At 53.5% G+C, this 22299-nt stretch overlaps 2 protein-coding genes across 15 annotated transcripts; one reads left to right on the top strand and one right to left on the bottom strand.

Annotated features, from left to right (window-relative positions):
• The first annotated feature begins 837 nt into the window (after window positions 1–837).
• On the top strand, window positions 838–6935 carry Tmem54 (transmembrane protein 54). 4 transcript variants are annotated; one of them, NM_025452.4, is made up of 6 exons: window positions 839–1040; window positions 3520–3713; window positions 5684–5743; window positions 5839–6027; window positions 6122–6256; window positions 6632–6935. In NM_025452.4, exons 1-6 carry the CDS (start codon window positions 1025–1027, stop codon window positions 6695–6697), a joined length of 660 nt encoding a protein of 219 aa, NP_079728.2. In that variant the 5' UTR covers window positions 839–1024; the 3' UTR covers window positions 6698–6935. The 4 variants fall into 4 exon arrangements, with proteins under 4 accessions (XP_006503333.1, NP_079728.2, NP_598642.1 ...); NM_001290706.1 differs by having other exon boundaries at window positions 857–1040; window positions 6548–6933; XM_006503270.4 differs by lacking the exon at window positions 5684–5743 and having other exon boundaries at window positions 838–1040.
• Hpca (hippocalcin) lies at window positions 6879–21228 on the bottom strand. Of its 11 annotated transcripts, XM_030253226.1 has the most exons (9): window positions 21110–21216; window positions 17519–17852; window positions 17144–17244; window positions 16879–16976; window positions 16531–16616; window positions 15459–15509; window positions 13673–14071; window positions 7984–8089; window positions 6879–7834 (listed from the first exon to the last, which is right to left on the bottom strand). In XM_030253226.1, exons 7-9 carry the CDS (start codon window positions 14048–14050, stop codon window positions 7737–7739), a joined length of 582 nt encoding a protein of 193 aa, XP_030109086.1. In that variant the 5' UTR covers window positions 14051–14071; window positions 15459–15509; window positions 16531–16616; window positions 16879–16976; window positions 17144–17244; window positions 17519–17852; window positions 21110–21216; the 3' UTR covers window positions 6879–7736. The 11 variants fall into 11 exon arrangements, with proteins under 11 accessions (XP_030109086.1, XP_030109084.1, XP_030109087.1 ...); XM_030253224.1 differs by lacking the exon at window positions 15459–15509 and having other exon boundaries at window positions 21110–21228; XM_030253227.1 differs by lacking the exons at window positions 16531–16616; window positions 21110–21216 and having other exon boundaries at window positions 17519–17600.
• Window positions 21229–22299: the final 1071 nt, after the last annotated feature.

The following is a 22299-nucleotide window of genomic DNA, read 5'->3' on the forward strand; positions in this document are numbered from 1 at the left end:
GTACATAGTGAGGCTCTGTCGTGTGTGTGTGTGTGTGTGTGTGTGTGTGTGTGTGTGTGTGTGTGTGTGTGCGCGCGCGCGCCCCTCTGTATGTGTGTGCCTCTGTGTGTGTACCTCTGTGTGTGTGTGAGAGAGAGAGAGAGATGTTTGTGCTGTAGTATGTCAGTGCCATATTCTGCTCCAGTGGAAATCGGAGGACAACTTTCAGGAGTCGGTTCTCTCCTTTCCATGTGGGTCCCAGGGATGGAACTGGGGCTATCAGGCTATCGGGTTATAGGGTTAAGGGACTTTACTGGCTGAGCCATCTCATTGATCCCTACAATTTATTTATTTATCTATCTATTTATTAATTTATTTAATAGCTGCATTTCCTTATATCAGGAAACAAGAATTATTACCCTTGATTTTCCAAGGAGCAAACAGATCACCCCACCACCGCCAAGACCGAAAGGAAAAGCACCTTGCTCAACATGGAAGACCTGACTGAGACCAGGAGGCACCTCCGCCAGAAAAAGGAAGACCCAGCGAGGGAAAGCGATTGTTCTGAAGTCACACAGTAGATTAAAAAAGCAGACCCCTGGTTGCTCCTGCTCACTCCCAGCTTCCATCCTGGCCCATGTGCCCGTGTCTTGTTCACCACCACCACCACCACCATCACCACCATCCGGGGTCGCGCTCACATGCTAACACCACCAGCTCCCAGCACGGCCGATGGAGACCCCTTAGAGCCTCAATGTCCATCGGTGGAATGGGCGTGCGAGGAGGAACGAGGGCGGCCTGGCGCCGGGCGCCTGGCTCAGCAGCAGGGGCGTGGCCGTGACTCAGCCGCACAGTCCCGGGGTCGCCCAGCCGGTCCGACCGGCCTCGGCAACGCGCGCAGGACGCCGGGCTGGGCGACTGAGGGGTGCAGGGAAGGGAGCCGCCAGGAGCCTGCTTGGGCGGGAAGAGGAGCGCAGGCCGCGGAGGAGAAGGATGGAAGCGAGACCCCGCTGAGACCAGCGCGGGGCCACTGGCCGGGATCAACATGTGTCTGCGCATAGGTGAGCTGGGGCAAACGGGAGACCCACTCCTGGGGGGACCCCAACCCGAAGTCAAGCCGCCTGCTTCACCCAACCCTGCTTCACGTACTGGCCTGCTTCAGGTCACTTTCCTCTCAAGCCTAAGTTTCCTTAGAAGCGGGGTGACAAGCGGCTGGGTTTTATTTCCTTTATGCAAGTGCTCTACCACTGAGCTACACACCAGCCTAAACATTTCGAGGCTCAGGGACTAGCCCAGAGCTCAGTACTTAGCTCACTCTAACTTAGAACTTAGAACTCCTTCCGCCACGACCAGCAGCTGGGGGCTCCAGGTTTGTGGCACTGAGGCCCAGCTCTGAGTAAGCCTGGTTTTGGTGGGGCCAGTGGCACCCCCAGCTCCTGGCCCTATTTTCCTTTCTAAGGGGCAAGGCTAGATAGGCTTCGGGATCCGCCGGTAGGGGAAGAGATGCTGAGAGATGAAGAGATGGGGATGTGGATGTAGGGTCCAGGATCCCGGCTCCTTAGCATTACAAAGATGCCATTTCCATACCTTCCTCTCATCCAGCCAAGCTGGAGGGAAAGGCCAGTCAGCCAGCATCTTGACAGAGTAGACTGGTGCGCCCCTCCCCCACGCCCTGGGCAAACTCTGCTGTTTGGGATCTAAGGGGTTCCGTTCCCACTCTCCAGCACACACATCTTTCGAGCCATGCCTATTTCTCCTTGGTAAAATGAAGACCGTTGCACCCACCTCTTGACCAGGATGAAGTTCCGGTCTGCTAATAAACGCTTAGCACTACACCAGCCACTTGCCCAGTGTTCCCAGCATGAGAACGAAGAACCAAAACCAGCCTAGGGCGCTCTGACTAAAGCAAGCAACCCTAGCCTTCTTGTCTGACCAAAGCCTTGGTCCAGAGATGCTGCTGTTTCTTGAGCCCAGCCAAAGCCCAGTAGTGGCTGGCTGATGGGTAGGTGGATGGGGTGGGTGGACAGGGTGGGACCCAGGAGGCCCCTGGAACAAGGCTGCAATTCCTCTTCCTGTTTGGCCAGCTGTTCATCTTCACAAGGCCATTCCAGTTCCTCGTGCCTTTCCAGTCCATGGTCTGTCCTCTGCTGAGATGACAGTCCCAGGGCCTGCAAGCTAAAGGAGAGCTCGGAGAGCAGTTAGGGGAACCTCACCTGGCTCTATGCAGAAAAAATCCGGGGTTACCTCTGAACAGGACAGGCTGGTACCAGGTCCACAGTGAGTCTGTAACAGGCTCCTCCTTGCTCCTCAAAGCTCTTCCTCCCGTCTCTCTCTCTCTCCCTCCCTCTCTCTCTCTCTCTCTCTCTCTCTCTCTCTCTCTCTCTCTGTGTGTTACTGAGTTTAATTAGGGTTGCTTACAATAATTTTTCTTTTTTTCGGTGGCGGGGGGGGGGCTGTTACTGCAACATAGGCGACTTACCAGTGGCTACACCACCAAAATAAACAAATAATTATTTTATTTTATTTTATTTTTTTTAGGCAGAGTCTCACTCTGTAACTAAGTTGGTCCTGACTTTGCAACAATCCTCCTGCTTCAGTCTCCTAAATACAGGATTATGAGTCCTCTTGGCCTCCTTGGCCCCTGCAATTGCCCAGAGAATGTCCACTTAATGATTCTTTAGCCGTTTCTTGTTTTCATTCACGTATAGGGAACAGGGCTAAATTTCTCTGCCGCACGTGGAGGGTCTCAAAGTCAGAGCCTATTGGGAGCAGGACCGGAAGGAAGGGCTCTGCTTAACTGAGGGCCAACCACACTCTTGCAGTTTCTCAGAGCTGGCTAAACTCAGAGCCCAGGGTGGGGGCAGGCATCCAGGTGGCATGGCCAAGAGCCATGTGTGATGTTGGAGCAGAGAGCATTTCAGGGGAGGAGGGCTTCCTGCTATGTGAACGGGATAGGACTTGGCCACTCAGAAAGTGTGGTTGTTGCCAAAGTCCCTCCTGGTCCCAACCCCAGTTAAGCACAGCCTGCACTGGGTCCCCGATTTCCTGTTCACCCATGGACTTTGTCCACACTGAGAAACAAGGGCTCTTTTCCTCTCCAGGAAGAGAAGCAGAGTCTAGACGGCTCTCGATAGCTCCACTTAGCAGCTGCACATTAAGTACTGTGTGTGCCAGGCTCCATCTACCGAACTGACTGCTGAGCAAGGCCTGACTCCTGCCCAGTGCACTGCAGGCTCCTCGGGGCCTGGACAGTATATACTGGGCTCACGGCTCTCCTAGTGCATGGCATGGGACAGGTGTACAGAGCGCTTTTATATATGGAGCAGTTGAGTGGATGACTGGGTGGCTGGGAGACTCAGTGATCACTGCTACTCAGAACACAAGAGTTAACAAGGACAGTTGTGTGGATCTCCTGTGCGTTTTTCCAATTTCACACTAAGCACCAACCGTGAAGCTTTTAGAGAAACAGGGGAGGCTCAGATGTCCTACACCACCCAGCAGGAGGCGCCTCACCCCGATCCCGACCTGTGTCCCCCGCAGGTAGCCTGAATGTGGATGAGTTCCGGAAGGTGCTGATGAAGACGGGTCTGGTGCTGGTTGTGCTGGGTCACGTGAGCTTCATTGCAGCCGCCGTGCTCCATGGTACCATGCTTCGCTTCGTAGCCACCACCAGTGACGCTGTGGTTCTACAGTACTGCGCAGTGGACATCCTCTCTGTCACCTCTGCCATTGTGGTAATGGCCTGGCTGGGAGGGCCAGCAAGGGGGAGGGGCTGCGTCCCAGTCAGAGCCCCAAGCATATACGGTATAACCATATACAAACTGTGCAGGCACTCAAACGCTCTCTGCCTCAGTTTTGTCCTCTGTAAAATGGGGGTGGCGAGAGTATGTGTGCACAGCAGAGGTTCCCTGTGAACATCTGAGGGAGTCATCCACAGAAGGTGCTTAAGCGAGGGGCCTGGCACATGGCCAGTGTGACAGATATTCACGGTGCGGTGGTACCTCAGCTTAGCTAGGGAGGGTCAATGAGGGTTTCATGGAGGAGTAGACCTCTGAGCTGGGTATTTATGGATGTGTAGGCGTTCCCAATGGACTGTAATTAACAACCCAAGTATGCGGCGTGCTGGGGCTGGCTAGCAGAAAGGCATGCCAGGGTGGCATTCCATGTACAGGCTGTGTGGCAGGTGCAGATGTGTGGAGCTGGGAACGGCTGAGATCTGTGCTGAAGACACTGACTCAAACAGTCAGACAGGAGTTTAGCACTAGGGCAGACTACATGAGCCACTTGATATAAGCCGTAGTCATTGTGATACTGGGACATCTTTGTTTGATGAATGAATAAATGAAAGAGTCTGGTGTACTTAGGTGTACAAAAGCTCTTCTCTGCCGGTCAGCTAAGGTGGTTGTAGACTTGTTCATCTCTGGGAGACCTGCTGACTCCTGACAGAGGGACTTTTCTCTCTCTGAGCTGGTCTCTGCCTCTGACAGCCTGGTGGCCTCCAGGCCTGGTGAACCAGGCTCTGATCTGTGGAAGTTCCAACGGCAGGAAGAATGCAGGGCTATGTGCCAATCAGTATCTGTTTTGCTCAACAGCCATTTGAGGAGGGCATGGAAGGTGGCCAGCCCAGGGTCAGAGGGCTCTGGGGCTGGAACACTTCACCTTTCCCCAGTAAAACACTCCCAGCTGCCCATGACTGGGGGAATCACTCCACTCCCTTGGATGTGGTTATCTTCCTGTGAGCGCATCCTACAGAGAGGGGCTCAGCCCTGAGAAGTTGAGGTAATTTCTTGTGGCTGCAGAGTAAATTAACACTACCACTATACCCCCAGTGGTACTGTGTCCACTACAGAGATCGACACTAGGAAGGCGGATAGGCTAAATGGAGCCCTAGGGATCTAGAGGTCAGCCACTGAGCTGAATAGTGTGCAGGAAATCCTGTCTCTGGGGATGTAGGGGCATTAGGACTGAGGAGCAGGGCGCCTTGGAAAGGATAATCTGCGAGTGTGCATGAGGTCCAGTGAAATGAGGGAAGACAGTGGTCCAGGACAGACCAGAGAAGGCCAGGATTAGGTCGTTAAGAGCCTGGGATAATTTGATGCTCTTAGAGGTCTCTTTGTTTTTTGTGGTACTTAGGATTGAACCCCGGCTTCACACATGCCAGGCAACTATTCTACTCCCAAGCCCCATCCTTGGCCACCTCTTAAAGATTCTGAATTCTGCTTATGATGTGTCCTGTCTGTCTAAGATGGGGCCTCACTACATAGTCCTGGCTGGAAAAGAACCTTTTATGTAAACCAGGCTGGCTTTAAACTTGCAGCAATCCACCTGCCTCAGTGCTGGGAGTGTAGGCATTTGCCACCATGCCTGGTTTCTGATTTATATCATTTTGGTTTTAGTACCTTGTTAGTAGAATGCATTTCTTCCAGTCTTTTCCATCCTAAGGAGATATGCTGTGGGTCCTGGGGCCTAGCACACTCCCGGGCTTATGCCCGAAAACTTAGGACACACAGGACCCTGTCGGACTCAACAGCTTTAGGCAGTGCGGAGCCCTGGAAGGCCGTAGGGAGTGGGAGTTTATGAGGCCAAAGCCAGAGGCCAGGGTGGGAGTGGAGACTGCAGAACCGTGGAAGACGTTGGGGGGATGTGACCCCACGAGCTGCCCTCCAGCACCGGCTGATCCCAGCTGATTCCAGCCTCCCCACAGGTCATTGTTGCAGGAATTTCGACCATCGTCTTGTCACGCTACCTCCCCAGCACCCCCTTGGTATGTGGCATTTCCTCTGATGGGACTGTGGGCTGGGCCAGCAGCCCTCTTGGGGCCAAGAGTGATATCCACTGACCAGTGCTCTTTCTGCCTAGCGCTGGACCGTGTTTAGCTTGAGTGTGGCCTGTGCTCTTCTCTCTCTGACCTGTGCCCTTGGACTCCTGGCCTCCATTGCAGTGACCTTCGCCACCAAGGGTAGAGCACTATTGGCGGCCTGTACTTTTGAGAACCCTGAACTCCCAACACTGGCACCTGACTGTCCTTTTGACCCTACTCGAATTTATGTGAGTGCCTCGTCCTGGAAAGGGTTGGGAAGGACTCTTGGGTCTACCTGTACCCCTTTCCCTAATTAGATGCTTTTGCCCCTGGACCCCTCAGAGCTCTAGCCTGTGCCTCTGGGCCATCTCTCTCATATTCTGTCTGGCGGAGAGTATGTCTGCCGTGCGCTGCGCCCAGCTCATGCATGGACTACTGGAACTAAGGCCCTGGTGGGGGAAGAGCTGCCACCACACGGTAAGTCACCACCCCCACCCCCCATAGTCCTGGGAGGCCCCTGGATGGTCAGCCTCACCCCTTCTGAACAGGGCCTCACATAACTGGAGCAAAAGTTTTCTCAGCACTACCAAAGGGCTCCAAAGTCCAGAGAGGCCGGATGTGCCAGCTAAGTCACACAGCTGATGTCTGGCTCTCCTAATCTTGAGGAGAAGCACTGGTCTTTGGGGATTATACAGGAGACAGTTGGGGGAGGAGTGGGTTCTGGCCTGTCATGAATGACTGATAGTGCTGTCCTCCCCTGTGCCCCAGAAGCCCTTCCTTCTTCCAATTTGAGGGTGTCCTGAAGATAGAGACCCCAGGCAGAGGGAAACAACCAAGTTCCTGTGTCTGCAGATACAAGCAAGCCCAGAGCCCCTGGATGCTCATGACCTATTGAGCTGCGCCAGTTCTTGCAGCTGACCCTCTGACACTTCAGCAGCGCCATGGCTACTGAGGCACGTGACCACACCTGTATTGACCCGTGCCCAACCAGCCATGGAAGTTTAGTGGGATCCAGGATTCCTAGAGCACGCCCATGAAAAGTCAATGGACTACTGGGGACGTGGGAGAGGGCTTTGAGCGCCCTCCCCTGGCCACCGAGTACAATGCACTGAAACAAGACTTTATTTTGAAGTTATTAAAAAGAACCAAGATGCTCCGTGTGGCTGCATGCAGAGGGACATGGGGCTTGGCCGGGGGCCTGCGCTTCCTTCCCACACAGAATGCTGTGGAGGGGCTCTGCCCATCTGTCTGTGGGCCTCTGTGTGTGTGTGTGTGTGTGTGTGTGTGTGTGTGTGTGTGTGTGTGTTTGCGTGAGTGCACGAGAGAGAGAGGTGAAATACAGAGTACAGACGGGGTAAATCTGTGGTTATCTAAGTGCAAAGAGGCAGGTTGAGTTTGGGGACCCCCAGTTGGAATCCTGGGAGTTTTGTTTTGTTTTACCATGGCCTCCAGCCAGCAAGAGCTGGGACAAGAAGTGTTCTTCTGCAGGGAAGTAGATCAGGGAACTTCTTCAAAGCCCCACAGCCCAGAAATCATCCGTGGCTCCCCACCAAACAAAAAGACTCTTCACCTTGGCATGACTCCCCACCTCCCTCCAGGCTGAGGACCACCCAAAGGGGACCTACCCGCCCCCCTGCCCCCGTGTTGTGGAAGATCCTCCTGACTGTGGGTGGGTGTAAGATGATCCAGCTGTCTCACTAAAGAATACAGAACCTGACCGGAGGGCTATCTCGGTCCCACTAAGGGAGATTCTGCCTCTTGGGCCGTGGAGACTAACAGCTGTCTTGCTTAGCCCCTTCCTTGCAGGTTTCACTTCTCCAGAGGCCCACACACACACACAGTGCAGACCCCAGAAAGGGATCCCCAGTCTGGCCCCCAGCCTGGATAGACACGAGGGAGAGGAAGCTGAGAGCCGGAGGGCCGGTGAAGGCAGGGAGGCGAGCTGGCTCCTCTCAGCTCAGAACTGGGAGGCGCTGCTGGGATCACACTGCAGCAGGCGCACGATGGATGGGTCGCTTTTGGCTCCGCGGATGAACTCCTCCAGCGACAGCTTGCCTGCAGGGCAAAGGGAGGGCTGTAAATGAGGAGAAGGTGGCTGCGAAGCCAGGCAGGTGGCTCAGGAGAGGGAAGGAGGAAGGCTGCCCACCCTCCTCCACCCCTATCACTCCCCCCCAATCTCCCCCCCCCCCCCCCCCGCCACTCACCGTCATTGTTTGTGTCCATTTGGCGGAAGATTTTCTCAGTCCTCTTTTCCGGGGTCGACTCATCCTCGGGCATTTTCATCACGGACGAAACCATCTTGTAAATGGCCTGTGGGATGGAGGATCGGGAGGGGGAGAGGACATCAGGGAGTAAAGGAGGGCTGGGTTAAGCTCCCATCCTGCGCGCTGTCTCTTATAAACATCCCAGGGTCCTGCTCTGCTGGTCATGGAGGAGGGAGTAAGGAAAAGTCTGGAGAGGCTGAAGAGTGCCCTGGGCTAAGGCCCTTAGAGGGCCGGCCAGGTGGGAATTGCTGATGGAGCTGATGAACAAAGCCACTACTACCTGAAAGCTTCAGGTGGGTGTCAAGCATTTGGGGTGCACTGAGTCAAGGGAGATGTTGGAGGACCTCCAAGCCCAGATAGCAAAGTGCCTAGAACGCCAAATGTAGGCACTTGCTCCTCGGGTATATGTTTGAGCCGAAGGGTTGAGTTAGCGCTCCCACTCGGTAACCGACAGGGGGCGCTGAGCTGAAGGACATGGCACTGTGGTCTGCGGCCGGCAGGGGGCTCAGAGCAGCCTCGAGGCAGCTGGGACCTAGAAGGGGCGGGAACATTATGCAAACCAATGCAAATGAGCACCTGCCACGGGTCCAGGGACAGCCTGAGCTCTGCATGGCTGAGGGCGGCAGCTGCCACGTGTAGGAGCTCCAGAGGCAACACGAAGGAGAGTTGCTGAGCTATTGTACAGAGCACGGAGTGCTCGGTCTGTGGGACGGGCTGCTTCTGCTCCCTGGAGCTCAAAGGCCAGACTAGTCACTTCGAACCTCCAATTTTTTTCACAGCGATGCCTCCTCCAAGAAGCCTCCTTTCGTCCCCCCTCCCACCCTCTTCTTGTCCACCTTTGTCTCTGCGCTGCTCTTTTCTGGCCTCTTTCCTTCAGATCTGTCCCACACACTGCTTCAGAAGGCTCTAAACACAAACCCCCACTACCACATCCCCAAACCAGCAGGCCGCCCCCTTATTTCCTGCACACACAGACCTCCTTCTAGGCCCACCGAGCACCAGTTCCCTCTGGATGCCGCCGCCCACTTCTTGGCTGTTCCGTGTACAATGCCTTTCCTAGCAAGGTCGTCTGTGATCCAGCACTGGGTCAGGACATGTCAGCTGCACAGAGCCTCCAGGGTGGACACCTCTCAGGAAGTAATTATTTCCCTGGAGGACTGTACCTGCTTGCTACCATTCAGATGAGAACAGTAACTCTGGCTCTTTCTAAAAGTCCCCAAATCCCAGTACAGTGCTTTGGCACATGGCAGGGAACTCCCTGTTGAAAGGCCACTGTCACCACCCACAACTGTCTGTACCAAGTCCAAACCGTTTGCTTTTGGCATTCAGGATACATCAGAAGCTGTCCACTGCTGGCCTCACCGTCACCAGGCCTTGCTCGCTGGAGGGGTGATTCTGCCACAACTGCACACCCCTGGGCCTTTCCAGTTCCTCAACGTTGACAGCCACTGCCTGAGCTACCATGTATCATGCAAGCACTATGGGCCAGATCCTACGAGCAGAGAGACAAGGTTTCCCTCTGTAGCTTTGGCTATCCTGGAACTCACTCTGTAGACCAGGCTGGTCTCGAACTCAGAGATCTCCTGCCTCTGCCTCCCGAGTGCTGGGATTAAAGGTGTGCACCTCAGTACCTGGCACACATGCAGGATTTCTAAACTGTACATCAACTCAAAAAAAAAAAGCATGCATCGAGTCTCCCCTTTCTGGTTTGGGAAGGGAAGGGGTGGAAGGCACCAGCTCAGAGCTTGCTCCCTCTGAGCTGTGAATACAGTGGTTCCCAACCTTCCTAATGCTGCAACCCTTTAATACAGTTCCTCATAGTGTAATGACCCCCTAACTACACAATCACTTTTGCTGCTACTCCATAATTCTAATTTTGCTACTGTTGTGAATGGCAATATAAATATCTGTTATGCGGGGTATATGACATGGGAACCCCTGTGAAACTGTCATTCAACCCCCAAAGGGGTGGTGACCCACAGGTTGAGAGTCGATTGATGTATGCTTGGACAATTTGGAAGAATAAACAGCAGGAGCTCTGGAGTGACATCCTGGTCCATTCTGCATTTGCTCGCTCTCTCTCTCTCCTTGGAAAAGAGCTTAACCACTGTGAACCTCAGTTGCTATCTGTAAAATGGGAGTGCTGCGTCTATCTCATTGGGACTGTCTGGAGGATTACAGTGGCTGGCGTAAGTGGTCACTATATAACAGCTTATACTGTCATTATTCATCGACTGTGTCTTCAGGCTTTTCGGTCCTCTGGACTCCTAGGTGTTCCCTTTATATACCAGTCCCTGACCTCATTGGTGCAATCTGTGCCTTAATCTCTCCTGTTGGAGTGGGAGCTCCATGAAGCAGCTTCCTCTTTCCTCCTACTGTGCCATCACCCGGTGTAATAAGGCTGAGAAGGGAACAGTGACTTATCGGATGGCCATTCCCCCTGTGACAACCCTCCTAATTAATCGTCTGGGTCCCTCTCAGAGTCTCGCTGGAGCCTACTTGTCATTAATCAGGCCCCAGGGCTCTCAGAGCTCTGTCTGCTCCAGCTGTCTGGAGCCTCCAGGGTGTCAGAGCGGAAGTCAGGGTCTAGAGGGCAGATGCTGGGTTTTTTAAAAAAAAAAAATTAGGGCCAGGGGTGCCTGAGGAATAGACTAGCTGTTTCACTGGGCGTGGTAGTGTGGTCCAGAGGCTCCTGGGACCAGCACTGAGGCAGCAGGCGATCGGCATCGTGAGAACATCACTTCCCAACAAGCTAGAGACAAGAGACCCATGTCCCCAGCAAGAGGGGGAGCTGTGGGCTGAGTGAACTGGAGTGGATATCAGCCCACGAAGCAGAGGGGCTAAAAGGGAAGAAGACCGAGATGTAGGAAGGGTCCTTGTGCAAAGCTATGTGGCAGCAATTCTCAAGACGCATCTTCGGGATGCTCACAAGGCAGTTTTAGCCAGTGCAGGAGATAGATGGAGAAAAGAATGATTGACAGTCACTAAAAGGAAAAGGATCCGCTCAGGACCCTGAGACCAAGTCCTCAGCACAGAGGAGATTTATTTGCCCCAAAGGGACAGGAAGCAGAAATAAGAGGCAAAGACAGGAGAAAAGGGATGAGGGAAAAGGGGAGGGGAAGAAGGTGAGGGCCAATTCTTAGTCCCAGAGGACAAAGGACTACCTCTGGATAGAAATGAGACAGAAGTGGCCCATAGGAAAATGGCAGTTCATCAAGGTAAAGGGGGAAAGCCTGTATTAAGATGAGGTATTTTCATTTTAATTGGGCATGTTAATTAGGTAAGCCGAAGGGGGCTTTTGATTGCCGGACTTCAATTCTTTAATAGCTGGGCCTTTGCAGCCAGCCTCGGAAGGAGGAAATTTCCAAATAAGGGAATAGACCTTGGGGGCTAGCTTTGAAAATGGAAGCTAACAGTTTTTTAGCAAGGCAGAGAGAATTGGGGGGAAGGGCAAGGCCTGCCATAGTCATGCTTCCCATGCTGGGGCTAGCCTGAGTCCCTCAGTCACTAACATTCACTGAGTACCAAGTACATACATAGCCTTCAATGGAGCTCTTCATCTCTATGGGTGTCTTGGAGTAGTGGCCAAAGCCGGCAGGTTTATGGCTTTCTGTTAAGATGCTTGCAGACAAGTCTGACAACCCTAGTTCAATCCCTGGGGTCTGCAGAATGGAGAGAGAGGATGGTTTCCAAAGTTTTCCTCTGACCCCCACATGTGTGCTCCGGCATGAGCATGCCACCTCTACATGCAAATACATACATAGATACATAAATACATTAATTAAATGTAAAACTGTTTAGAGGTAAACCAGGGCGAGAGAGAGAGAAGGAGGAGGAGGAGGAGGAGGAGGAGGAGGAGGAGGAGAAGAAGAAGAAGAAGAAGAAGAAGAAGAAGAAGAAGAAGAAGAAGAAGAAGAAGAAGAAGAAGAAGAAGAGGGAGCCTGTCTAAAAACAAAAGTCTGAAGTGGACAAGGAGCAAGCGGGTAAAATAGATTCTCAGCGCTGACCGCCTTCAGTGAGCTAAGGGGGCATCGTGCCATGGATGGCTTCTGAAATAAACCCAATGCATTTCATACTTAAGTTGGTACTAAGAAAAGACATTCATGACAAGCCACTAAATCTCCTCCTGCGATCAGCCTCGCTGCCTCTGCTCCACTTTTACAGATGAGCAGCAGAAGAGCCAGTCCAGAATTGGAAGCCTCCTCTCCTGCCTAAGAGAGCTCAGAGCCTTCACAAAAGGCGGCTTGAAGCGGTGGCCAGCCTGGGCTCAATTCCACTCCTTTATGTCAAGCAAGTGGCTCTACCTGTCTGACACACATGGGTCTGCCCTAGGGATGAGCTCAGTTCAGGGGTCTGAGTCTCTCATGCAATGCTGGGCTCTAGTGGTGCCTCTGACAGTTAGTTAGGCGATGGCCTGGTGTCTAGATGGCATGTGAACATCGGAGCCAGGTGGCCCACTCAGGCTGTGAGGTCTCCAGCAAGCACCTTCTCCTTTCAAAGCATGTTTCCTCCTCAGTAAATGAGGATCAAAAAACAGTACTTGCAAGCTGGGGATGAGGCCCGGTGGTAGAACACAGCAAGCGAATGAATGAATGAATGAATGAATGAATGAATAGCATAGCTGGGCATGGAAACACATACCTGTAACGCTATCGCTCAGGGGCTAAGGCAGGAAGATCATGAGTTCAAAGCCAGACTGAGATACTTAGAGAGACGTGTCTCCAACCAAACCAAACCAAATATAACTTGCCTAAATCAGAAATGTCAGAAAGGGAAAGACAAAGCAAGGGAGGAGCAATTCCAAATTAAACCAGAATCATAAAGTCAGGCGCGCTCTGTACTCCATTAATCCCAGCATTCGGCTCAGGAGACAGGTAGATCTCTGTGAGTTGGAGAGCAACCTGGTCTATAAAGTGAATTGCAGGCTAGCCAGAGCTATGTAGTGAGATCCTGTCTCTAAATAAATACAACTAGAAAATAGGACAACAAAATTCAATGTAGGATCCCAGACCGGGGGTGGGGGCAGGGGGGACAACAGGGAACATCCTGGAAAGAGTGAATAATGGAATAGGGACAGTGCTGTTTCTAGTCTATGTTAAATATCTTGACTTGGGTAATCACACTAAGGCTTATGTAAGAGAATGTCTTATTCTTAGGAAATACATCCTTTCCCTGAGGGGTGAAGGATCAATCCTGAGAACAACCGGAAACCATGGTACGCACTCAGAGATACGCAACACCAGGAAACGCTAGCTGGTGAGTGTGGACTAAGGAGACACGGGAACTTTCTAGGCTTTTCTTTCTTACCTTTGTTGTTGGGCTGGTGGGGGAGGGGAGACAGTTTCATAATGTCTAGGCTAGGCCTCAAACTCATTTGGTAGCCAAGGCTAGCTTTGAACTCTTGACCCTCCTGCCTCTAACTCCAAAGTAGTTTTAGCTTTCAGCTTTTCTTTCAATGGAAAATCACTTCATTCTAAAAGAATTTTTGCAAATAGGATGGGGAAAAAAAAACCTGCCACTACTCTGGACTAGATTGCATCCAGAGGCTAAAAAAAAAAAAAAAAAAAGGTGGGGGAAGGGGAGGTGTTCAGAGACAAAGGCTGAGGAGCCAGTGGCAATGGCGGCCCACCTGCACAATTTCTAGCATCTCCTCCCGGCTGATGTAGCCATTGCCATCCAGGTCATACATGCTGAAGGCCCACATGAGCTTCTGCTCCAGGCGGCCACGCGAGGTCACGCTCAGAGCAATGATGAACTCCCGGAAGTCGATGGTGCCGTCGCTGTTGGTGTCAAAGGTGCGGAAGACGTGCTCGGCAAACTTGGAGGCGTCGCCATAGGGGAAGAAGTTGGCGTAGATCTTCTTGAACTCATCCACGTTGAGGATGCCAGTGGGGCAGTCCTTCAGGAAGCCCTTGTACCACTCCTGTAGCTCCAGCTCAGAGAACTCCGTGTTCTCTCGCAGGTCCTGCAGCATCTCTGGCCGCAGCTTGCTGTTCTGCTTGCCCATGGCAGAAGAGCCAAGTCCCACCTGGGTCCCCGCCCCCAAAGGAAGTGAAAGGACAGAGAGCAATGGTTACATCCTCTTAGTCCCTTGACACGTCTCCAGAAGGGCCCTCAGACACAAGATAGCCCAAAGTCTCATTTGACCCAAGAAAAGAGAGAGATGGGCCCCAGATCACACAGCCTGCACTCTGCTCTGTGACATGCATGTCTGGAGAACAGACCCAAAGAAGGAAGGGACCAGCTCACACTCACTGGCACCCTTCTGGCTCTCCGTGTCAAGCCCATTCACAAGCACACGTTTTCACCCTCCCAGAGGGAAATCTGAGGGTTAGCTCCATTTTCTACATGAGAAGGGAGGCTCAGAAAATCAAAATGATCTGCTTCAGTCACACGGACACTACCGGCAATGCTGATTCCCGGAGTGTCCTAGGAGGGTGCAGAAAAGTTCCCGAGTCCCCCTTTTCACCTGCTGCCCCCTTCATGGCTTCCCAGATGTCTGTTGACCCCACAGTGCACCTACTGCCCCAACACTGTCCGATTTTCTTCCTGAAGATATGCTTAGCAAGAAGTATTAACCTGGACCCTAGAGCCAGATCACCTGGGCTGGGATCCCGGCGCTCCTTCTTTTTTTAAAATACGTTGTTGTTTGTTTTTGTTTTTCAAGACAGGGTTTCTCTCTGTAGTCCTGGCTGTCCTGGAATTCACGCTATAGAACCAGGTTGGCCTCGAACTCATGGAGATCCAGCTTCCCCTCTTACCAGCTATGTGCCTTGGACAATTTCCTATACTTGATCTTAGCCAAAAGGCCGAGAAGGGATGACAATTTCCTTAAACTCTCCAACTCAATCACAAAGTGGGTTTAATAATAGTACTTACTTCATAGGGTTATCTTGGGAATTAAGCTAGTTAATACCTGTGAGCCCTTAGAATCATGCATGAGTGGGCAGGTGCTACATACATGTTGTATTCAGACTCCACAAATGCCTGTCCCCAGCACACATAAAGCCACACAGATCACCAAGTGCCTAGGTCCCTAGGTTCTCCGACACTCACATACTTGCCTCCACCACACATGGATAGCCATGCCTCCACACACAGCAATCCCACTGCCCCACAACTCACACGCACTGACACATGGCACCACGCACAAACTCCCATACACGGTGCATCAAGACACACCAGCCCACGACCCCACATGTCTCACACATGCCATTACACGCCAACTCGAATGCCGACACCTCTCACATGGCCAGCTGCACGTGGGACCTTCAGGCACCCTTGTCATTTGTCTTTCTATCCCCGAGGTGCTGTCAGGTCCCAGGAGAGGGAGCTGCAGCCCTTCCCAGACCTGATGAGGACTCTTTTTCTTGGGGAGCCCTACCCAGCCCACCCAGACCTCCTTCATCACTCACCTTTTCTCCGGTTTCAAAAGGTCCCCTCAGGGCAGGAATTAAAGTGTGAAGCTGAGCAGAAGCAATGGAGGGGAAGTAGACAGGCAGTCATAATCATAGGTGTAGGGGTGTGTGCAAGTGTCCCCTGAGGTTGGATATACGAGCAAGACAGGGTGAAAAGGGTTCCTTGTGCATGAAGGTACATGAAGCTCTATGCACACGTGTGTGCACATGTGTGTGGGTGCATGTTGAATGCGTATGCTCACCCATGATGTGGGTCCTGGGCTCTGAACCGCATCTATCTCCCTGTGCGTTTCTATGCATGGCTGCATGTGAATTCAATATGCGTGTTGAGCTGGTATGCACCTGCCACAGAGAGAAATGTTCCCCAGGAATGTGAGGAGACCTGTATCTGTCCTCAGTAGTGTGTGTCATGCATGTTCCTGTAAGTTGGTGCCCCCTCCTTTCTGGATTAGCCTCTTCTGCCCCAGGCTGAGAAGCCACAGAACAAGTATGTGGGAAGGGACTGAGGAAATGTGCAGGGCTGAGCAAGGGAGTGTGTCCCTTACTCCCCTCCTCAAGGTCCAAGGAACTGGGTCAGCGGGGCGGGGGCAGAGTGATGCGCTGAGCAGAAGCGCTCCTCCAGGTGCCCCTTCCTCTCGGCCACCCTCAGCATTTCCTTTCCCAGCTGGAAGAAATGCCTGTTTTCTCCTCAAAGACCCCCAGTGCCCAAAATAGAAGGAACCTCACAGCTCTATCTGAGAAACCCGCCCTAGCATCCCCTCCAAGCCTCCTCCGGCTCCAGCCCTGATCCCCCGCCTCCATTCTTCCCGCACTGGGTTCGAGGTCCCTCCTGGAGGGGGCGCCCGGGACGGTCGACGCGCGACTCCCAGGAGCCGGCCACTTGGCGGTCAGGACCCTGGAGAGCGACGCGCGATTTCCCCAGGGGCAGCCCCGGGCTTGCAGCGCCGCGGGTGGGAGGAATCCCACGAAGCTCAGGGAGGAGCGGGCTGGGGAGCCCTGGACTTGGGTTCCTGGCTCCCGGGCTTCCCTCCCCTCATCCCCGACCCCGGCCAGAGCGGCCCCCACTCACCCAGCAACGCCGAGACACCGACTGCGCAGAGAAGGCGGCGCTGCTGCGGCGCGCGGCGGCAGAGGCGGCCGGAGGGGCGGGCGGGACTGCGAGGGAGACGCCCCGCAGCGTTGGCCCGGAGCCCCTCCCCTGGGGGGGTCCCCCACTGGTAGCTAGGCTCCGCCCCCGCCCCCTCCCGGGAGAGAGAACAGAACGCCCTCGCTGCCCCGGCCCCCTCTCTAGGGAGCACCCCACCCTGGGAGAAAGATCGGGACCCCCCAGCTCTACAAGTCGACACGGAGGGGCAAGGAAAGAGGCGGGTCAGTGTCCAGGGACTGCTCTCCCAAGCCGGGAACAATCCACCCCTACCTGGGCGCAGGGCCGCCTGTCGCTCTGAGGGAGGAATCCGATAGGCACCCTCGCTGCCCCCGCACCTCAACTCCCGAGCCAGATGAACTGGGGGCTCTCTAGGGAGGAGGGAGCACCCATTGCTCAGTCCCAAGGTCTTCCAGGGGCCAGACACGCCCCCTGCTACCTCCGCCTCAGAGAGCCCGCCCCCCTCTCCTGCCTACTACTCCGGATGTCATCCCCCAACCCCTCTAAGAATTAATCCCACCTCTCACCATCCACTTACCTAGCTCTTCCCAGTACTCCTCCAGGCAAGGAACCCTCTCCTCTCCTCTCCTAGCCTCTGTGAGTGCAGGCCGTGACCTGCGAGAACGGAAGCATCTCCACCTTGGGAGGTGGGGGTGCTCAGGTGGGTATGCCTCCCGTCTGTACTAAGGACAGCTGCTCTTAGAGGCGCTGATGGGGTCACAACTCCTCCTGCCTGTAAGGGACTCTCCCTCCTCCAGCTCTGGTAACAATCGCTACATCCTGAGCTAAATGCTGTCCTCCCCCCACTCCGTCCCCCCCCCATCCCCCCCACCCCCCCCCCCGTCTCGTCTCTAGGATGTGGATCTTTTTGTGTTCTACATTGCAGACACTGAGAGTTAGAAGGGTTGTATACTTCCAATGTCTGGCAGCTAGCGAGTGATTTGAAATCAGGAGCTGCCGTTCATCCATTTCAAAAAGATTTTCCAGGCATTGCTTCTGCACTTGGCATGGTTTCAGACAGGGGATTGCAATCATGTAGAAGAAACAATGATATATATAACACACGTGCAGAAGAACGTAGCATGCGTAATCAGTTCTGGAGTGTGTTAGGTAAGCAATCTGGAGACAGACTGGAGCAGTGGTAGAGCGATGAACACTTCAGATTGCAGTTCAGGTGAGACCGGAAGTCTTTGTTGTCTTAAATAGAGGGTCTGACTCCTTCCTGTGCAGCAGCTCACCGGAGCATCCTGTCAAGAAAAAGGAGACACACTGTGCCCCGTTTCTGAACCTCCTCAGAAGGTAGAATTGACTGTTTGCCACACCTGTTTGGACAGCTCTTCTCAGTGAGTTTTCTCTACCTGTATATCAGATCATCCTGCTTGCCCAAAATAGAAAACGAAGCTCCCCTCCAGGTGCCTAGACCAGGTCTCTGAGGCCATCGGTCTAGCCTTCACCTCTTGTGCTTGGAGGAAAAGTGTGTGTGTGGGGAGGGGGGCCCACAGTGACAGAGCTGGAGAGCCAGACCCGGATGGAATAGGGACAGCTGGGCTCCCAGGAACACCGGGCTCCACTGTGTGCCTTGGCTCCTGTGTTGGGACCCCCAGTGGAGGCGTGAGAGACGCCAGACGAACGTGGGTGGTTCCCAGCTGCCTCCTTCAGGAAGACCTGCAGGCTGGTAGGGAGTACCGATCTTCTTAGCCCCCACCTCAGACCCCTCAAATGACAACCTCCCTCCTCTCTTCCTGTTGGGTCCAGAAGGACAGCCATGCTTGGGACATGGAAAAGAGCCAATCTCAGAGTCATTCCCTGCCCCACCACCACCACTCCTTCCCCTTCTCTCCTCCTTGAAACTGGAATCTCCAAGCCATCTTCCTCCTCTCCATCCTTGGGTGGAGGGTCTCAGTGGATCCTACATCCTGTAGACTGACTTCTTGGCTCAGGCCCAGGTTCTGTTGTCCCCAATGCTTCTCTTCTTTGGGAGGGTAATTCTGGAGCCTTCCCTCAGCACCCCCATACCCCCCCCCCCGTCTCCATTCTGCCTCCACAGTAGTGTGCTTGGGTGTGAGGGGCCGTTCATCAAGGTGTACATCTAAAAGCAAAGTCTGAACCCTCAGGGGCTCCCCGGCTTCTCCCATCAGCCACCTCTACCTTTCCAAGGGCCACAGAAGCACTGGAAAGGCTCTTAAGCCAAAGAGGAGGCCCAGGGGCTCCTCCCACTCTATAATAAAACCCTGCATCCAGGACAAGTACCCTGCAATGTGGCTCAGAAAAGGAGAGGGATTGCTGCTTGGGAAGCCTGGATTCTTCACATCTGCATCTCCTGAAGCAAAGCTCTTCCCCTGGCTGAGCAGGTGACATAGCAAAGACAGCTGAGGCACCAGTGTCCCTGGAGTCCTGGGTTTGCCTTATTTGAAGGCCTGTTGTATGTATGATCTGGTTCTCGATGCTAATGACCCATCATCTATCATCCCAGAGGGAGGTGTCCAAGGGGGAAGGAGAGTCTCAGCCTGAGGTAGAAGTAGAACCAAGAGAGGTGGAACAGAACAACAGGCAGTCCACGGTAGAAGGAGCATGTCTCCAAAGCAAAGAAGTGAGTCAGGGGCTTCAGAAACCTGGGTGGCAACCAGGCAGTGGTGGTGACACCTCTTTAATCTCAGCGCAAGGCAGAGGCAGGTAGATCTCTGAGTTCGAGGCCAGCCTGATCTATAGAGTGAGTTTTGGACAGCCAAGGCTACACAGAGAAACTGTGTCTCAAAAAAGCAATTAACTGGGGCTGGAGAGATGGCTCAGTGGTTAAGAGCACTGACTGCTCTTCTGAAGAACCTGAGTTCAAATCCCAGCAATCATATGGTGACTCACAACCATCTGTAATGAGATCTGACGCCCTCTTCTGGGGTGTCTGAAGACAGCTACAGTGTACTTACATATAATAATAAATAAATCTTTGGGGTGGAGCAAGCAAGGCTGGAGCAAGAGAGCCTCAATTCCCAGCAACCACATGATGGCTCACAACCATCTGCACAATATATGTTTACTCATATACATAAAACAAATAAATAAATATTTTTTAAAAAGCAATTAACTAACTAATTAATTAGTTGAAAGAAACGAGCAGCTATCCTAGTCTGTCACAATGTTGGGACATTGATGGCCTTATCCCCTGTGTACCTACTGTATGTAGAGTGCTCTACCTAGACTACTTTATTTCACTGCCAATGCCCCTGAGCATCTGTAATACTGCCACCATTTTACAGATGTAGAGCCTGAGGCTCAGAGAGTTGAAGCCTCTACCCTGAGATACAGCAGCCATAAGACAGATCTGAAGCCAGCATCATGTGGCTCGGGAGCTGTAGGTCCCTAGGTCTGGCCCTTCTCTAGCCCACTCAGAAGACAGACCCAACCCCCTTGGCTCTTGGGTCTCCAACGGTTTGGAAAATCCTGATGAAAGCAGATGGTGGGACAGATGGAGGGGAGAGCATCTTGGGGGCGGAGTTACACAAACAAACATTGATAAAGTGATTACAACCTCAAGCCACCCCTTTCCAGAGAGCTCTGCCCACCCAGCTTGGAGCACCGTGAGCTGTGAAGTGGGGCTTGGGGCGGGGTCTCCGGAACGACCGCCCTGGGTCTCAGCCTCATTAATCCCAGTTTCTGTCAGCTTCCCTTGACGCCAGGGACCACCCCCGGACCAGAGCCCAGGGTGGCAGAGCTGCCAGAAGCACAGCCCGGGAGGGGGCGGGGCAGGCCTGGCAGTTCCCCAGGGAGCTGGCCACGAAGAGGGAATGACTGGGGAGGGGTGGAAAGTCTGGGGCTCTGAGCTCCAGGCCCGAAATCAGGGCCAGCAGGGTAGGTGTGGGAATTCCGGGGCTAGGGTCTCTCTGAGGAAGCTGTGAGGGACTCGGTCTGTCCAGATCACGCTGCCGTCCGGCTGCCCACAGAGCAAACTGAATCCTGGGCCTCTTAACAGCTTGAGCTGGTTCCCACTCTTACATGGAGACAATATCTGTACCAGCCCTGGAGGGGAGACTATAAAGATAAGGAGAAGCAGCCTGTATATGGTGCCTGGGTTCACCCAGTACAGGTACCTAGGTACAAGTACCAAGGTAACAAGAGGCTGGAACTGCCCCGTGCAGCTCGCTACAAAGCAGAGATCTGGGCACGAACATCTCCTGCAGCATCCTGTAGCTGTTGGGCTCAGTAGTAGAGAAATGGTTGCACTGAGCCCCAGGAAGCACAGGCTTCCTGGGCCAAGGCAGTTGAGTCCAGTGTCAGGATCCAAGTGATAGTGTTAGCCTAACCAGACCCACATTCAAATCCCTTTTTGGCCCTTTTGCTAGCTGTGGAAGGCTGACAGACATCAACCACCCCTCTTCCCTTCTGGGTCATTCTCTGTGAAGCCAACATTTCCAGCGGCTTCCTGGGCTCGCTCCCAGAAGCCCCCACCCCACCCACAACACCCCTGACTCAAGCCAGGCAGTGACTAGCCAAGCCCATGGCTTCCCACCTGCAGCTTGTCCTCCGCCAGCCAGCCAAGAAGCCCGATGAGACTCCACCACACCCAGGACCCTCCTTCCTGTGGACTTGCATCTGCTATCTCCCCAAGTCCAGCTCATTCTACACGGGTGGGCGGGGCCTCAGCCTGCCCCTCCATTCATCCCCTCTCACTTCCGGCCGGCAATGCTTCCGATCCCTCAGCTCGCCTTCTCGCACTCCTGCCTGCCGGGATCAGTTTCTCTAATCTGATTAGAGTCCTTGTTGCTCAATAACCCCCCACTGCCTTCCAGAGTAAAGGGACATCTGAGGCTCGCGCACTCCCGCCCCACTTTGTGACTCCTCAACAGTACCTCTGTACCACATGACCAGCCTCGCCTCCGCAGGGTGAAGACGTTCCTGGCCCTCTCCCAACCCTAATCTCTCCATGGGATTGAAACTAGATGGGGGTGGATGGAGTGACTCTGGCAGCTGGGGCCCCATCATCCCAGCCAACTCTTGGCCAATACAATAATTGCTCTTCCCTCTGCCGGGGGGAAGCTACGCTTAGCCAGAAGCCAGAGGGGACATCCTTTGCCAGAGGTCACTTGGCTGGGCCCACTGTCCCCTCCACAGTTTCAGATAGCTGAAACACTGGGATCGCTCTTAGGCAGTTCATGACCTGGGCACTCCATCTTCCAGTCCTTTGGGTCTGACTGGTCTGTCTCAAGCCCGCTCCCCGCTGCCTTCCTGGGGCCACAGCAAAGGCAATGATCACTTATGAAAGCAGTGAAGGGGACAGGGAGCGGTTTTCTTTAATAACTTTTTCCTCCTCGAGACAGGATCTCACTATGTAGCCCAGACTGAACTCATTGTAATCCCCCTGCCTCAGCATCCTAAATCCCTGGATTATTGGCACGTGCCACCACATCCAGCTTTTCTACCACTTGTAAATCGATACACATTTCTGTGTGCGTGCATTATATACAACTCCCGTGTAGAACTCGGGAGGTCTGAGTCAAGATCTAAGGGGTCAGGTTGTTGTTGTTGTTGCTGTTGTTAGTTTGAGACAAGGGCTCATTAGTTAGCCCTGGCTGTCCTGAAAGGAGCTATAGAGACCATCATCAAAATTGGGGAGATTAACCTGCCTCTGCCTCCCACTGCCTCCCACTGCCTCATCTCCCACATGCTAGGATTAAAGGCGTACCCTATTCTCGACTGAGG

Source organism: Mus musculus, chromosome 4 (genome assembly GCF_000001635.26).
Source record: "Mus musculus strain C57BL/6J chromosome 4, GRCm38.p6 C57BL/6J".
In the NCBI taxonomy this organism is placed as follows: domain Eukaryota; kingdom Metazoa; phylum Chordata; class Mammalia; order Rodentia; family Muridae; genus Mus; species Mus musculus.

Bases quoted from the DNA above. Each gene is read 5' to 3' on its own strand.
- Hpca (XM_030253224.1), bottom strand. From the start codon at position 14,050: ATGGGCAAGCAGAACAGCAAGCTGCGGCCAGAGATGCTGCAGGACCTG. The intron at 8,090-13,672 runs GTGGGCCGCCAT...TCCATCCCACAG, and splicing joins AGATGCTAGAAATTGTGCAG to GCCATTTACAAGATGGTTTC. The intron at 7,835-7,983 runs GTGAGTGGCGGG...TTTGCCCTGCAG, and splicing joins AATGGACACAAACAATGACG to GCAAGCTGTCGCTGGAGGAG.
- Tmem54 (NM_025452.4), top strand. The intron at 5,744-5,838 runs GTATGTGGCATT...CTTTCTGCCTAG, and splicing joins ACCTCCCCAGCACCCCCTTG to CGCTGGACCGTGTTTAGCTT. The intron at 6,028-6,121 runs GTGAGTGCCTCG...TGGACCCCTCAG, and splicing joins TTGACCCTACTCGAATTTAT to AGCTCTAGCCTGTGCCTCTG.